General features: G+C 33.4%; 1 protein-coding gene and 1 pseudogene across 1 annotated transcript; both read right to left on the minus strand.

Annotated features, from left to right (window-relative positions):
* Window positions 1–211: 211 nt before the first annotated feature.
* Window positions 212–14,619, minus strand: LOC129280018 (dolichol-phosphate mannosyltransferase subunit 1-like). The gene is made up of 8 exons (XM_064095628.1): window positions 14,579–14,619; window positions 8,594–8,693; window positions 7,952–7,985; window positions 6,625–6,701; window positions 5,964–5,989; window positions 4,504–4,599; window positions 2,779–2,962; window positions 212–2,359 (listed from the first exon to the last, which is right to left on the minus strand). Exons 1-8 carry the CDS (start codon window positions 14,617–14,619, stop codon window positions 2,255–2,257), a joined length of 663 nt encoding a protein of 220 aa, XP_063951698.1. The 3' UTR covers window positions 212–2,254.
* A 99-nt stretch (window positions 14,620–14,718) lies between these two features.
* LOC129279989 (uncharacterized) lies at window positions 14,719–16,537 on the minus strand (annotated as a pseudogene).
* Window positions 16,538–18,081: the final 1,544 nt, after the last annotated feature.

Below are 18,081 nucleotides of genomic sequence, written 5' to 3' on the forward strand. Positions count from 1 at the left end.
TTGGTCTCAAAAGATGTGCAAGACTTGAAATAAAAGTCAAAGAGCGGCACGGTCAAAAAGGTTCGTGCAGCGAAAATATTATGCGAATCAGCCCCCAAGCCTAGATAGGGTTAATAAAAGGCAGCGTGGCATCATTTTTTTCTCAATTGAATAACCAGTGAATTAATATAGAACTATGCAACACAGAACTCCCTTCTTATACTCCCCTATCTTCCTTTTTCTTCTTCTCTTTTCTGCCTTTCCATCTTTTATTCCCTTTAATTACAGGGTGAATTATGGCACTATCCCAGGAAACAAACAATGATAAATTACATTTATTACATGTGGCTAGATGGAAGGAAGGTGCCACACAATTATAAAAACATCATCATGAGTTCATTTTCTATTGTGTGAATGAAAAACACATCAAAAGGGCTAGGTTAAATGTTTCAAATCACTTTATATCCCCCCCCCCCCCGGCATGATATCGATACTGGTGCACTGAAACAATATTTTGGGTGACATCTTTATTCCCATAATCATTGTTTATTCAATACTGTCAAATTTCATTCATATTTTGCTGACAATTGCTGTCCTACCAGGTCTTGCTTAGTTTTCCTGACTTATCGACATCAAGTGTAGAGACAGATCCAACTTTTAATCAATATGAGTGCACTTTTTTTAAATGACATAATGATATTTTTGTAGCAAATTTTGCCCGTTTGAGACCTTAATCAAGATTTTTTTTATTATTTCTAAAATACACTAAAATGTTCATACATTCAAAGTCAAGCATTGAATATCTTGTAAAAAATGGAATGTATATAACTGAAGGGATTATTCTTCTAATTACCAACTGAAAGAAATTTAAAAAAATTAGACAATTTAAATGTAAATAAAACATAAAATAAGCTATATTTTACTTTAACTATCCTTTCTCCCCCAAAATAATGTATTCCTGGAATCACATATATTGAGGCTATGACTAGACATGACATTGAAGAGTTCTATTATTCAATTAGAATACTGGTATGACCTTGACCACCATTAACATACAATCCTCCAACTTTGAAATCTAAAAAAAAAATACAGAGAACTCTTGAATTTGAAGCACAAAAGTTTAAACTAAAGCTGTTCCAGTTTCCACACATTTGGCTGGAATATAGTCGATATATATAAGATTTAATAAAGTTACTCCGAGATTAGTATCTATCCTCATCAACTAATAAAGAATAACAGTATTCAATTATTATGTTATGACCATGTGTAAATTCTATTTTTTATACCACTTCATTTCCCCCAACCCCCCCCCCCCCCCAAAAAAAAAAAAAAAAATCCCTTGCTGCCCCTTGGGTCTAAATCAATTCCTTCTCAAAGATTTTCATGATAGTTTAGAATTAGATGATTAAAATCCATCCATATACAATTCAAATTATCATCTAAGAATCAAATAGCAGCAGTTACTCCTCATTCAGCATCACCCTGGCACAGTAGTCACAAAGTCTATATTAGACAAACATGAGAATGGTATATTGCCTTTTCGATAATAGAACTTTGACAAAATTATAATTTCTCATAATGAAATGTTTGGGTAGGTATGGCCACTGACAGATCCAGGGGGAGGGGGCACAGCCAGCCCATGCCCCCCCCCCCTTTTTGAGAGGCATAATTAAAATTTGTAATGTAAAAATGCTGCTAAAACACATGTGTGTGCCCCCCCCCCTTTTTTTTTAAGTGAAGACCTTTTTTTTCTGTTTGCTTGTCAAATTTTTTTGTGGACGAAATGTCCTTAATTTTAAGGTTGAAAACTTTTTTTTTTGCTTGTCAAGTTTTTTCTCTGGAAAATGCACCTCCCCCCCATTTCGAAAAATCCTGGATCCGACCCTTGTTATGGCTGCCATATGACTGTATCCTATTGGATGGTTATCCCTCGGAAGTAGCATATTGGCTTTAGTGTGTGCTAAGGAGCAATCTGGTAGCTGGACAGGAATCACTTCATAGTTTCTCTAGCAATTACAACAAGATTTATTCCAAAAATATGAGGAACAAGGTTTGCAGCAGAATGGCAAAAATTCACAATTGGGATGCTTCTCACATGACTTGATACAGAGATACTTGCACTTTAAGAAAAGAGTTGATTTCTTTAAGACATCTAATAGAATATATGTTTCAAATGTTAGACACTTTGAACAGTTTTCCAGCAACCAAGCAATGTCAAATCACTATAATTTAACAAAAAATATATTGATAAATATATTCCAGGCAAGTACATTTCTCACGTTGATGCAAATAGATAGAGAAGTCCTTTGGCATAGCTGATTATCTCTGATCCACCTAGTTTACTCTCTCCATAGAATCTATCTACAAATGTAATCGGAACCTGTACAAGAGAGAGACAGAGACAGAAAGACAGAAAGGGAGTGGGGAAACAAAAAAAGAGAGAGAAAAGAGAAAGATCGTTGAATTTATGTCTAAGATTGATGAATAAAAATTTGAAGAAGTTTGATGAAATTTGATGAATACAAATCTGAAGAAATAGTTGGAAATCAGTTTGCATGCATCACTTGATGCTACTTGTATGAGCAAGGACATCAGTACGAGTTACATGCATGAGGTACCTTTAGAACGAATCTACTAGTATGTCTAACATGCCTAAGTCATAACTCGTTATCATAGTACAGCAGACTTGCCAACATTTGAAATGCAGAAAGCTGAACCAATTAATCATTAACTATTGCGGACAAATGTATGTCGAAAATATCTTCACGAATGATAGAATGCATAAATCCTTGTCCATACCTCTCCAACTTTAAATCCAAACTGCCTTGCTCTGACAATCATCTCCATCTGGAATACGTAACCCTTAGAGACGCAGGAATCAATCAATCGCTGAAGGACTTCTTTCTTGTAAAGACGAAAACTACCTGTAAGGTCCGATGCTCCAGGCCGTAGCAGGACTTGAGCTAAGAAATTAGCACCACGGCTTCAAAGAGATAGAGAAGGAGAGTGAAAGAGAGATGGTAGCACTTATAATTGCATCAAGATTCCTCAAGGAATTAAATTTATGTAGTGCTATTCTTGTGAGGCTCATACTACATAACAGTTTGGACTGCAAGTCTTACTCTCTTGGAAAACAATGTGATTTTATTTTATTTTAATAATCACTTCATTCAATATTCAAAATTGAATAAAGGGATATTGGTGGATAGAACAAGAAAAGAAATAAACCCAGGCCACGAACTCATAATAAACAACATGCAGGGCAATAAAAGCAAATCTTATTAGATCAGTGAATATAAAATAACAACTTACATAAAGACAACAAGATACAAGGGATCAAGTTTCCAACTGTGGACCATTATTAGAGATGGTCGTTGGTATATAAGGTGTATAGGAAAGGAGGTCTGACCCGATTCCCCATAACCAAAGAATTTGAGAACAAGCACTAACCACCAACCACTAGGGTAATAAAGTTCTTTATGTCCTTTGGTAAGTTCTTTAAACATAGCAATGTGGGCCACACTGAATCCTCACATCACCCTCCAAGCAAGACCCATGTTTTGGACCCAAAGTGCTGAGTCAGCTCTTTCATTACAGGCCTGTCAGAACTAGTTTGGGATAACTCTACCATTCACTGTGATCGATTCATTAGCACTTCATTTCAATTAATAACATATTTCAGCATAACACATTTGACATAAAATTGAATAGCACATTTTACACAGAAATCAAGGAAATAAATTATGAAATGGCTATGACAACTTAACTTCATAGATGCAACTAGAGTGCTTGAGAAAAAAAAAGTACATAAAAAATGATTAATAATAATAAGACCAAATAAACTAGGTCTATCTCTTGGCCACATTGAAATAAACTTGGGAAGTTGTTTCTCACATATGAGCCCATCTTCTGTAAAATTTGTCTCTCAAGATTCCACCCAGAATCGACTGAGCAAAATCCTAAAATCTTCAAAAGACATAGATTATATAAAAAAAAATTTCTTGATTTATACTCGAATTGCACTATCACAAGTGAATTAAACATGACTTTTGCATTATTGATAACACCATGAGCATAAGTTTAAAAAAAAAAACAGACGCGAGTGATTCTACGATTCATACACCTTGGTTATGTGATGAAAAATGGACGAATGCAGAAGATCTTGATGGAGAGAATGGTAGAGCCACTTGGTTTGATATTATCAAGAAATCGTCATGTCAGTGCAAGAACACCCTTAGCACCACACTTTCGCGCATCGCATGCATGCAAAAATGCCCTTAGCAGCCCATTAATGCATTGCGTAAGGGCATTTCTGGACCGATTCGGTGCGCAGAAATATTTTGCTAAGGGCAATCTTGCACTGACACGATGAAATGGTCTGGTCTTGGTTATGGAGAAGTGAGCACAAGTGTTTATGACAGAAGGCAACGGAGGTGCATGGCTGCCACCCCCTTCCAGAGGGATGGAACTTTTCATTAAAACAGGTTAACTGAGGCAATTAATACTGTAGGTTTCATTTCTTACCTGATAATTTTCCTCTTTAAGTCCCAACCATAGACCCCACCAGTTCCTTGATATCTGGTACCAGATACTACATCACATCCTTCTTCCTTCTGTAATCTAGCAAAATAAATCATAAACACACACAATCAAACTTTTATCATTTTAAATAATAATTTCTACCTGAACATATTATGGCCAGTAATAAATTACATAATTTTTTGAGTTCTTTATTCACATGTAACTCACTAAAAATTATCTATATTTCATATTAATATCCAAATCTATTTCCTAGGTCAGGTTAAATAGAATACCAGTAAGACAAAGGTAATGGTAATTGGGTCTAGGCAAAGAATCTAAAGTTTAAATGACACAAGACTATAAGTACAAATAAAACCACTTCTAATTGAACCTCAATCTGAGTAAAAATGTCTTGGAATTATAATAGATGGCAATCTTCAATTCCCAAAGCAGGCAGAAAATTTTGCCGAACAAATGAAACGGAAATTAATTAGTTTGAGAAGGCTCAAGGGTATGTTCAATACTCATTATCTTTGCATACATTGCTGGGGCTACAGTACGTATATCCTCCCACAAGCTCTATATTGTTGCAATTTTTTTTGCTATATTTTTATTTGCCAATGTTTTTTATATTGTATACATGCTTTTTACATTGTAAAATTTTAATGTGCCTTTACATGTATATGAATTATTTCAGTATAAACTTCAAAGTATTTATGTAAGGTTTGGTATTGTTTATTTTTTAATAGTTTTATTACCAAATTGCTTTGAATACCGATATTCATTGTCATTTCTTTATCCTTGTTTGGTATATAATTATGCAAACTATTACCCCCATACATTTTGTTAGTAATTTATAATGTATTTATGTAATGTTTTAATGTACTGATTTTAAGGGCCACGATGAAAATCAGCAAATAATGACTCGAGCTACCCTTTTTAAATAAATATACCAATACATAGGGGAGATCGGGGTTAGTTGGAACGCGGGGTAAGTTGAAACATTGTAATTTTCTTTAACGCCTGTAAAATAAATTTATGCAATACTGCCCTCAATTTATTGCTATTAATTATACAACACTGTTGTATTATTAATAGCAATAAATTGAGGGCAGTATTGCATAAATTTGCTGTTGTATAATTAATAGCAATAAATTGAGGGCAGTATTGCATAAATTTATTTTACAGGCATTAAAGAAACTTACAATGTTTCAACTTACCCCGCATTCCAACTAACCCTGATCTCCCCTACTCACCATTGGCTACATCCTTGAACCCAGTTTATAATATAGGCCTACAATTTCCTCCCCTCGCTTTTACATAAAGAGATTACCATTAAAAAATGCACATGATATGTCTTTATTCTATACAGGTTAGACATTGTCACAAATAACAGAGCTTAAATAATTCACAACTGCTTCTAAAAAAACCTTATTAGAATTCCAAACATACATAAAGCTTACCTGATGAATTCTGGAATAAATTTTGGCTGAAAAAGAAAACAGTGAAAAAGAAAAGTAAGCATACTACTTTGTTAACAAGAGCAACACATTTATACATCAAAATTACAAACGAAGCTAAATAGTCTCTGCCCTATTTCAGATCTACACTATACTAGCAAACCTGTTATAGAAATAAAACTGAAGTAGAGCCAATAAGTTTTTTAGCTGATCAGTTAATATCAAGATTTCACATTTTATAGTAACTAAAAAAAAAAAAAAAAAAAAAAAAAATTTGCCTGTGCAATTATAATGGGTAAACAAATTTGTTAAGGATTTACAAAATTGTCCATTTTTTTAAATCTAAAAACTGGATGGCAATAGAAATTTTTTGTGAACACATTTTTCTTATAGTTGTTAACTAATGATTGATGGGTGATTTCCAAAATTCAATATGGTAAAATACAAAATCAAATATTTGAGTGTGTGACAGCATCAATGCCCTCAGTCATTAGGCCTGTGGAATGTATATAACTACTGTTAGATATTGGGCAATATTTTATTTCATAACTTCATCATTTTACAGGTGATACACTTGTTTGCTTTGTATTCAAATGAAATGTTTGTTGGAATAGACTTGACCTTCAGGTTACATAAGGATGATTTTTTTTTACAGGCAACTTACATGATGAGAGAGGTCAGCATCCATAATGATGACGTAATTTCCTGTGGCATGTTTGATACCATGGATGTATGCAGTGCCTGAATAATAATAATAATATATGTGATTTGTAATGCGCCAAATCCACTCGGCAGAGTGCCCAAGGCGCAGTGGAAGAAAGAACGAAAGTACAAATATAATAGTAATAGATTCAGGAACAATTAAGAGTAAGAAGCATTGAATAGACGAGTCTGAATGTTACGTTAAAATGTGTCAATAGAAGTGCATTCACGGATTGCCAGGGGAAGATCATTCCAGAGAACAGGGTCAGCGTGAGCAAAAGCCCTGAATCATTGAATCAACATTGCATACAAATATTACAATGACTTCAATTATAGACAAAGGAAAGAGAGAAATCACGATTCACAGGTACTCCAATGAAGTCAACTTCAAACTTCAAATAAATAAAAAAATGCAAGAACATCAACAATACTCTTGTTTCCTGCCATGTTGTACTGTATCTGCTTACTTTATTGATCAAGCATCGACACAGAAATTGTTTATATTCTAAAATCAAATAACTTTTCTTCTTAGACTTTATAACATCTTGCTTACATTATAAAATAAAATTACAAACAGTAGACTCCGCATAAGTTGTATAATCACCAAACTTGACGCATATTTCAGACCAGAATATGCAAACATGTTAATATCATCTTCCAAGACAAAATTTACCTAATTTTATACCAGATTTCTCTTCCCAAGAGATTTGACTTAGGTGGAGTCACCTGTAGTAGCCCTTGTATGTCTCTTAAATGTATAAAATACAGTCAAACCCATCTACGTGGAAGCAGCCATTTACCTCGCGAAACCCTGTCTTTAGTGGACACCTAAATCGTCATCCATTCTAAAGATATGTGTTACAGAATCTGTATAAAGGCCACCTGTCTCCAGTGACCTCTCTTTTCTGTTTCCCTTGGATAGCCTTATAGACAGTTTGACTGTATGTGATATTTTGCTTTTCTATAGCACTTCACACATACCAACAATTTCTATGGATACTTAATGAATTTATTTGGATTCCTGCTTGCCTGCTTAATAAAGTGATTACAATAATAGCATGGAGTTGAATGCATACCTGGGGCCCGTTGCATAAAAGTTAACATCATGGTAACTTTGCCATCCAATGGTACCTCCATTGAATCCTTGATTCTGATTGGCTGTTTATCATCGTTACCATGGTAGTTACCATTGGATGGCAAAGTTCCATTATGGTAACTATTATTCCAATAATATCAACACATACGATTCATTGGAATTTGTATTAAACTGTACCCCACTGAAAACTTACCCAGTCCAAGTTTCTTTGCTCTTGGTCGTAACACCTGAAGAAAAAAAATCATGAAAAGTGATAATCGCACATCAACTTTCAAAAATATAAAGATATAATTCAATTCAATTTTTTACTTTTATAATTCAAAAAATATTTCAAGAAAAAAGTCTTAAAACAATATTATAATAATAGCAATGATAATAATAATGATAATAACAATGATAACAATAATAATAATAGTGATATCTTGTTGAGCGCACACACCATCCAGTGACGCTCATGGCGCTAGCGCAGCAACAGTTCCTTTGGATGTAAATATCTTATACATTTTATACATATAGACAACTACAAAATATAGATGAAAATGAAGTCGACAAAGATATCGTAAGTCACTACAATTACAGTCTTGCATCATCACACAGAGAGTTGGAAAACCGAAGTACAAATTTTATTGCATTTTATATCAATTTTTTCTTTCAAAATGTGGATTGCATAATTAAAAAAAATATTCTAAACATGCCATACTATGAATGGGAAAGAAAAATGAAATATTGAAATATATTAAGAAACAAATTTTTTAATATATATTTTTCATTATAATAAAACTAGGAGAAACACAAATTTACCACAAAGGAAAGGTATGCAGAAGGAAATACTTACAATTTTGTCAGTTCCATAGATATCTTGCAGTTGCTTGGCAACCTCCAGGGTTCCATCAGGGCTTCCATCGTCGATAACAATGATCTCAAAATCATGACCACTGTAAAAAAAAAAGATATGAAATATTCAAAGGACTTACTTATTTTGCAAAAAAATTAAATAACTGAACAATGTATAGGAGTCAACCTTCCACCAATAGAGAGTCTGAAGGTGTTGAAATTTTGCCAATTTACTCTTGATCTAGTGGATAAATGCTAGATTTTTGGTAGTGCCTCTTTAAAAATGTCCAGTAAAAAGACTATTTTGGAGTTTGCAGGCACCAGCAGTGCGCATGTTGTAATGACGTGACAATCAACAGACCGAACTCGCACTGCATGAGCATGTTTTGCATCGAAATGCATGAATTTCATATAAAAAAACAAATTTTTAGGTGTCATTTAAACCAAATAATAAATGTTTGTTCATTCGTGCAATGGACAGAATACTTCATTCGGTGAAAGATGAAATAATGATCCATTCAACTCGGCTACGCCTCGTTGAATGGATCATTTCATCTTTCACCTCATGAAGTATTCTGTCCATTGCACTCATAAACATTCATTATTTGTATATTAATGGGGGATTTCAATCTTATGGAACATAATCATAACAGTGCTCATCAAGATTTTCTCAAATTAATGTTATCTGCTTCTTTCTTGCCACTCATTTCCAAACCAACTCGTGATGCATTTCTTCTGCTACGTTAATAGTTTTTTTTTCTCACGTCATCCCATCCTCTGAACCATACAATACCCAATCATTTTCCCATTTTGGCACACTACTCATCAGTCCAATTGTTAAACAGCCCAATCCCAGTAAACGCAAAGTTACTGCAGAGAATTTTCAGCTTGCCTAGGAGTCCATTCAGAGATTGGTCTGACATTTATCAAAATAAATGAAGTTGATGATTCATATATGACTTTTTTCCAGTATACTCACTACTCAAGTAGACAGAAACTTACCAAAACAAAAAATGAAGTCACATTACAAAAAAAAACACCTTTTTTTATATTTCAATAGTATTTTATTGATACTTTTCAATAAAACATATGATATAGATCAATAAGGATACATTCATACTTTTTGTGTTTACACATAGTAATGCATATAACAAAGTAAGTACAGGTTCGTTACATACACTTATTGCTTACGTAATATATAAGTATAGAAAAAAGAGGTATAGACCTACAAAAAAAATCAACATCTTTTATAGCAGCAATTGGAAGTAAATAGTGGCATAATACATTTCCACTTTCTTTGATGGAGATACGACTTTCCCTTCCTCTTTGCGATGTACATTTTTTCTGTGTACGAAGAAAACAACATTCTTTTAAAATAGTCAATGCTTGGCTTATTGTTACTGTTTATGCTTGTGTAAATACACCTCTTTGCTATAAGTAAGACATGATTCTTTATTTTAGCATCTTGTTGTTATGTAAACATCCAACAATTATGGTCTGTTCGTCTAGTGTTGAAAAATCCAACATCAGTAAATAAGCTTTAAATTTGTCCAAAAATATTTTTACATAGTTACAATGCCATAGTGCATGTTCTAAGGTTTCAAAGTCTTTACAACCCAAAGAGCATTCTGGTAAATCTCTTATTTTCATTTTATACAACCTATAGTTAAAAAACAAATGTTGTTTAGGACTTTGAACTGAAATTCTCTAGTTTTTGTATCAATTTATCATTATCTTTCTAACTTTGTGTAATTCGGAATCACTTAAACTGTATTTACCCTTTAATCGAAAAGAACTGAGAGATTGTTCTCTCTTACTTTTAACCAAATAATCATAAAAGTTTTTGCTATGTATAGACTTAACTTCTCTAAAAGTATTCGGCATTATTACTATATTGTCTTTTAGAAAATCAATTTCGTCTACATGAAATTGAATAACATTTTGATCACTGTTCTTTTTTATAGAATAGTATATTCCTTTCAGTAGCTAATAGTCATTCCCGTTTATTTCAAATTGATCTTTAAGCAAGTTATGTCTTTCTAAAGAGCCAAAAAAAAACAACTATATACTTCCCTGGATTTCTTAGTCTATATCAAAGGAAAAATGAAACCCAAAATCTAATACCACATAATATCATTGACAAATATATACAGGACAATAATACACCAATCCGATTTCCCATTATGGAATACCACCTCTTCAAAGTAAGGGTTCTTTAGGTTTGGATGGAGATTCACCATTTTCGCGGGGTTAGTTCATATTGTGACGTCAGCAACAAACTACATCTCCATTATATTCATGTTTACCTATTATAGATTCTATTATTGCCAATAATTAATCAAATGTAGTTAATGTAATCTTTAAAAAAAATTGTGAGAAATGTGTTATACTATAATTCCAAATATGATTTAATAAGTTTTTTAATAATACATTTTACACCCATTTCTACCACTTCCAAATTGGCAAATTACAATGTAGCTAGCAAGAATAAATTACTATCATAGCTAATACGTCAATTCATTAAATTTAGCATTAGAATTCATCAAATCGTATTTTAAAACTATGATTATTATTAAAGCACATTTCTAACAATATTTTAGGAGCATATTTGATTTACTTTTGGTAAAATAGAATCTATAGTACACAAATATAGATATCTACTTCGAGATGCAGTTCGTCGCTGATGTCACAATTTTGAACTAACCCCGCCAAAATGGCGACCTCCATCTAGAAACTTTGAACATGAAGCCAAACTTTGAAGAGGTGGTACTCCATACTGTGAAATCTGATTGGGGTAACATTGGATTCATTTCTATTATCCAGTATTTATCAATTATATTATGTGGTATTAGATTATGAGTTTCCTTCAAGATCAATAAATCTTAAAAATCAAGGAGTTTTCTTAAGAGATAGAGTGACAATGAGATGCAAAGTCATAATAGCTTCCACTTTCTAAAGTACACAAGAATACACAGGTGCACTGTATATGGACATTTAACACATTACAAATTATATCTCAAAGCCTTATTTTTACCTGAAATTGGGTGACATATTGTATGATTGCAGTTTGCAAACTGTGAAAAACCCTCAGAATTTTACAAATCTTAAATCAACATTACCACAAACTTCCTCATTACAAAAAAATGATTCAATATTAGTTTGTGGGAATATATACATGTTATGTGTCAGTTAAAGTCACATGTGGCCAGTCCAGTAATTTCAAGTTATATTTAAAAAAATATTGCTACATTTATTTTTGCTGTCCCCATGAAAATTAGCAATGGGTCTGCTCATATATTTACCGACCAGGGCTCCGTAACACAAGGGTTTGCGATGAATTGCAAATATGAAAAAGCCGCACTGATTGGCTCCCGGTCAGTATTTTAAACAGAGTGCGCATGTAACGATGATCTTGATTGGTCATTGGTATTTAGCGATTTGCAAACCTTTGTGTTACGGAGCACAGATGTGCCGGGAGCAGTGAAAAGTAGACATTACAATAGCATATTCCCTTTTGTAACTGGTCAGTACGTTTGTAAATACGCAGGAATCTTGTCTTAACATCGGACAGTAAAAAATCCAATGAAGCAGATGCCTGACATATTTTATCCTCGTGGCATCAAACTGGCTTTAAAGGGATGATGGTTCTTCATCTCTTAAAAACTTCTTGGAAAAATAAAGTCAACTACAAATTTATAGCACGAAAGGTACCACACATTCAAAATGAAAATATAGACTCTTCAGTGTGTATCAAAAAAAAAGTTTACACTTAGAAAAACCCTGTAAACTTATATATAAGTAATAAATATCCTGAAGATTTTCCACATTTTAACATTGGTACAGATCCATTTAATAAGCGAATGAAATAACCGTTGAAAAGTATTTCCGCTTGAGAGAGCACCACTTACTTTTGAAAAGTTAGTGAAAAACGATTTGTGTGGAACTTTGAAATAGTTATGGTCGCATTTCATAAGTCGGGTATGCAAAAAGGGTGGCGTATGAACAATTTTCCACACGGTGCCATGGATAAATTGTTGCTACATCACAGCCCCATGGCCAAATTTGTTGTGTAAGGTCTCATTTTGAAGCTAGAACTATAGGCTTAATATATTACTATGAATTAGATCAATACAATATCAGGAACAAAAACTATAGCACATTAAGTTTGAAGTAATAGGGGTGGCGGAGCCGGTGGATGTGGTGAATGATAGAATATTAATTAAACCTAATTAACAACTTACTATAATATGTAATATGACTGTTATCCTCATATTTCTGGGCATTTTAAAGCAGGGAACTAAATGTCAAAAAAAAATTGACAATTTTGAAAATATGCAGCAATGAAATACATAAGTATGTCAGCTCTGATCTGCAACCTAATCAATTAGTAAACCAGAGAAATTTGATTAATTAACTAATTTGTAATCTTAATTTTTAGTACAAATGTTGTGTATCATTGCAACAAACATTTCTACCCATGATGTCATTTTGCCAAGCATATAAATACAGTGACAGGTATTTTGGGGGCAAAAATGTGAAATTAAATACTGTTAATTAATTAGTATAATAAATATGCATACAATAATAGATAATTATTTGATTTTGGTACAGATTTAATTATTGATGTTTTTCAAGATTATAACTGCAAAATACTAGGGTGATCCAATGTTGCATTAACTTTTGACACTATTTTCTGTGCAGCAGGTCCAATTTGAGAAATACACATTTCAAAATTCACATTTACATTGACGTCTATGTAATAATTAGCTGTTAATTAGTCATTTTAAGGAAAAATAAAGGTATTCGAGACTTAAAACCTTTTCATTATTTAGAGAATAGTAATAGCTACAACATATCAAAAAATAAAATTTTGACCATTTTTACCCTGTTCGCGAAATTGGACCACCTTATGACATGCGACCATATATATGAATAAAAGTAGAACTTAATCATGAAGAACACATGGAATTTAGCTAGTAAAATTGATTTGAAAATATCTTTTACCTTTTTTCACTTGTTTCCTTGCCCAAAACACTTTGAAGAGTGCCATTGCACCCCATCCCACTCCCCCACACACCGAGGCCATCGTGACGATCTTTGCTTTACACTGAGCTGTGATTTATATGAAATGGCTTAGGCGTGATTCTCATTTTGTTAATCATTGTCAAACTTGGGAAAACTGTGGAGAAACAAGTATTAATTGAAAAATGAAATGTAAACCCACTTTAAATGATAAAAACTTGGTGACAAATGCTGGAGATGTCTGATATAAACTTTTGTTTAGATTCAGTTATGTCCTCAGATCCAGCTGGCACAAAAAGTGTAAAGGCTGTACTTACTAAGTGTTAAAATTTTAATTTGGATGGCAAAATTGAAATGCTTGAATGTATCTGTTTTATTTCAATTGAGTAAAGTGCAAGGGAAATGTATGAGAAATGTTTCGCAGGGTAAGTTTGATTTCGCCTGTTACCCATGACACAGCGTGAAAACAAGAATTTCTGCGAGCTTTATAAAAATGGAAAGTGCTCACTCAAGTGTTACACTCTGTCAAAACTTTTACTTTCATTGGATAGATGAGACCCAAACCCAAGAATATATGTGAAAAAAATACACACATGCCATATATTTTTTAATTCCCAGGGCTTTTGCAAAGAGTATAAACTTTTTTTTTGATACGTACTGTATAAAAACACACTAACCAAACTAATTCGCTTTGAAAAGATAAATTATTTTATTGTTTCCCCAAAGTTTAAAACTAAAATGCATAACATGTGGAAAGTGAACAAGCAATGAACCTGGTAAATAATAGATCAGATGTAACTTATTGAGGTACCAATGTCACGTGCTGGTCTAGACCGGAAATCCAAGACCAGATGGCTCAAGACCAAAACCAAGATGAAACGTAACTGGTCTTGAGACCAAGACCAATCTTGAGAGTCGAGATCTTCAACAAGGATTTCTTTTTTGAAGAAACATATTTTCTCACATTTCAAGCTTGGCTTTCATGAGGAGCACGGTACAGACCATGCGTTAATCTCTTTTGTTTAAAATGTTCTCCATCATTCGATTGATCGTCCCACACTGTAGGTATTGTCCTGGACTTCTCCAATGCTTTAGTATGACCCTCTCAACCATGACATTTTACTTCTCAGACTGTTTCACCATGGTGTGCGTGAGAAGGCCTTGAAGTAGATAAGAAGTTATCTGTATTATCTCTTAAACAGGAAGCCAAGGGCTAGTCCAATTTCACTGGCTGCCAGTCTAGCTCATCTGTTGATCTCGGCAGACTTCAGTGGCCCTTCAAACGCTTTCTCTGAGGTACAAAACTCCTCCTCTTTGCTGCAGATGGAGCATCGTAGGACCAGTGTGCAAAGCAGCTCCTCCCTCTTTGACAAATCTTCCAAAGGAATCAGGTGCCCTGTAAAGTCAGGAAATATCATAATAATAATAATAGGCATTTATATAGCGCCATCTATCTAGAAATAATCTATTCCGAGGCGCATTGTTTATCATTATTATTACCCCGGCTTTAGCTTGAGCTGCCTCTCAGCGCTCAGTGCATTCAAGGAATTAATCCTGCCGGGTACCCATTCACTTCACCTTGGTTGAGTGCAGCACAATGCGGATAAATTTCTTGCTGAAGGAAATTACGCTATGGCTGGGATTCGAACCCACGACCCTCTGTTTCAAAGTCAGAAGACTAATCCACTGGGCCACAACGCTCCACATCAAGTATTATTGAATAGCCAATCAATTAAAGGTCAAGTCCACCCCAGAAAAGTGTTGATTTGAATCAATAGAGAAAAATCTAACAAGCACAAAAATGAAAATTTCATCCAAATCAGATGTAAAATAAGAAAGTTACATGACATTTTGAAGTTTCACTAATTTTTCACAAACTAGTTATATGCACCAAATGAGATAGTTGATGATGTCCCTCACTCGCTATTTCTTTGTTTTTATTGTTTGAAATTGCAATATTTACAAATTTGACAATAAGGACAAACTTGACTGAACCATAGAATATTAAAATGACGTTAATTCCACATATTTAGGGAGGAAACTACATTCACATGACAGTGAGGAGAAAATTAAATATTTTATATAATAAAATACAAAAGAAATAGTGAGTGATGTCATCAGTTCCCTCATAAAAAGTCATATATTTGCATACCGACTGGGATGTCATGTGCGTATTAACTATTTTGTGAACATAAGCGAAACTTAAAACATAATATAACTGTCTTATTTTACATTCGATTTAGATAAAATTTTCAGTGTTGTGCTTGTTGGATTTTTCTCTTTTTATTATTCAAATCAACATTTTGTTAGGGTGGACTTGTACTTTATCTACAAAATATAGAATCCATTTCAGAGCAATATTATCTTGATTATCAAGCAAGAGATTGATTATTGCAAATTTGCAATCCATTTTTACGATGGGGGAATTGTAACTAAGATGGTCTTTTATTCATTATATTTTCATTTTTTTGCACACATAGACAGAGCCAGGCAGATCTCGATCTAACTAAGATTTAGATATTCATGAAGATATTTAGGTTTAAGGGCATAAGCCATAATAAGTGCATTTTAAAATGGGTATTGATCTACATGACCTACATTTATAAAGAGTAAAGTATCAAAAATAAGCAATAAGAAGTACAAACCTCCTTGGCACACATGAGTCCTTTGTAAAGCAGATGCAAGCCGTTTCCCACTGACCAGGTAAAAACCATCAAGATCCCTACGTAAATCTTGGCATGTGGGACCACTTTGTTGTAGATCGGGGCTCTCCATGGTTTTGTTGAGGGATAGCTTTCTTTCTAATACTGGTGTTGCTTCTTGTACCTCCTCTTCTCCATTTTTCAGCTTCTTCATGACATGGTATGGTGTTCCTCTAAAGAAATTCCTCTTTTTTTATGTATTTTGGGGTTTTGCGAGGCATTTTGAGTCAAGTGTTTACACAGCCAGAGGGCACATGAGTTTATTATGTCCCTCACTCCCTCTAGATGGCAGTATATTAGCATGCATGTATGTCTAAAACTAGTCTAGGAATTCAGACCTTGTTCTCTTCATTTTGATAGGTTTTGGTTTACAATTTTATGTTTAATGGATTTTCAATGAAAACTAGAATGTTAATTCGTCATGAGGACGAATTAAGTGATCTGTCCCTGATTCTCATAATCACAAATACAATCAACACGTTTATTCAGATCAATATGATCATCATGATGAAAACTGAACTTTTATAATGGAACTTAGAACTTGTTGAATACTCTTGAAAAGGGAGAAATGATAAGGTTGTGTGAAAAGGTATAGGTAATACACATAAATAAAAAAATAAAAATTTTAATCTCTTTTATTGTGCAATATTTAGGTGGTCAGTCTATGACAGATCACCTCTTGATTTCGTTAGAATTTTCTTTATTTTTATATATTTATTTTTTTATAGCCAATTCTTGTTGCCAAGTTTTCTCTAAATTGGCTCTATCAATTTTACTGAATTTCATGTCATTTATAAAGTCTATCTTAGAGATGCCATAATAAGCTTTTCAAGGTCATCTGGTCATGATGACGTCATCTAGGCGCCATTTTGTAAAATTCTTTATTTGATCATCCCAATCCCTCGCCAAAAGCATCGCAAATTAATGCAAGCTTGAACTGTTCATTAAAACTGTTTTTTTATGGAAAGGCCATCTAAGTGATCAATATCAAATAAAAAATAAATAAAAACTCACCGATTTCTCTACGTTAAGCTCATCCATTTGTCTCGATTACGTCTATGGTGTTCAACAGTGACAAATCGAAAAAAGAAAAAAGATCTCACGAAACCAAGAGGCTCATCAACCCGTTTGGACAAAATATTGCTCATTCCATTCCATTCCTTGTTTTTATTTGGCAATAATGCTCATAATGCATTCTGGATAGCCTCAATCAAGACAAATTCGCAATTTTGTTTCATATCGATAAAACCTTCACCCTTCACCCATATTAATCCAGGGCGGTAAAAAACGGGGGTTTGCAAAAGTGATATCATGATGAAAATGAACATTCAACAACAATATGAACAATAAATGAAAAACAAAAATAATAATAGAAATAACAATGATAGTATGAAACAAAAAGAGACTGATTGAGAGAAGAAGCAAAACCAATAAAAAAAGCATATTTCCTTTCACCATATATGACAAGATACATTTCATTATAGAATAAACTACGCTGATGGTGCTACAACAATTATTCTTGTGTATAAAAATAGAGAAAAAACTATTGAGTGTCAGTGGAGAAAGAGACTACTATCGTTGTGGTAAGAAGCATTTTATCCAGCTCTGTAGAGGTCTGTGGTGTGGTTGTGGTGCCGTGAGGCTAATTACAACAGAAGGCAAAAGCTATTTGTTCGACCCAACCCATTCAATTTTTTTTCAATTTGATAAATTGCTGATTGACACAAGTGTATGAATATGATTGAAAATCTAACAATGATTCTAG

Source organism: Lytechinus pictus, chromosome 2, assembly GCF_037042905.1.
Source record: "Lytechinus pictus isolate F3 Inbred chromosome 2, Lp3.0, whole genome shotgun sequence".
Lineage (NCBI taxonomy): Eukaryota > Metazoa > Echinodermata > Echinoidea > Temnopleuroida > Toxopneustidae > Lytechinus > Lytechinus pictus.

Excerpts from the sequence above, each read along its gene's own strand:
- LOC129280018 (XM_064095628.1), bottom strand. The coding sequence starts at position 14,619 with ATGGTCTGTACCGTGCTCCTCATGAAAGCCAAGCTTGAAAT. Across the intron at positions 6,702-7,951 it reads AGCAAAGAAACTTGGACTGG|GCACTGCATACATCCATGGT; the intron begins GTAAGTTTTCAG and ends ATTATTATTCAG. Across the intron at positions 4,600-5,963 it reads TTTATTCCAGAATTCATCAG|ATTACAGAAGGAAGAAGGAT; the intron begins GTAAGCTTTATG and ends TTATTTTGCTAG.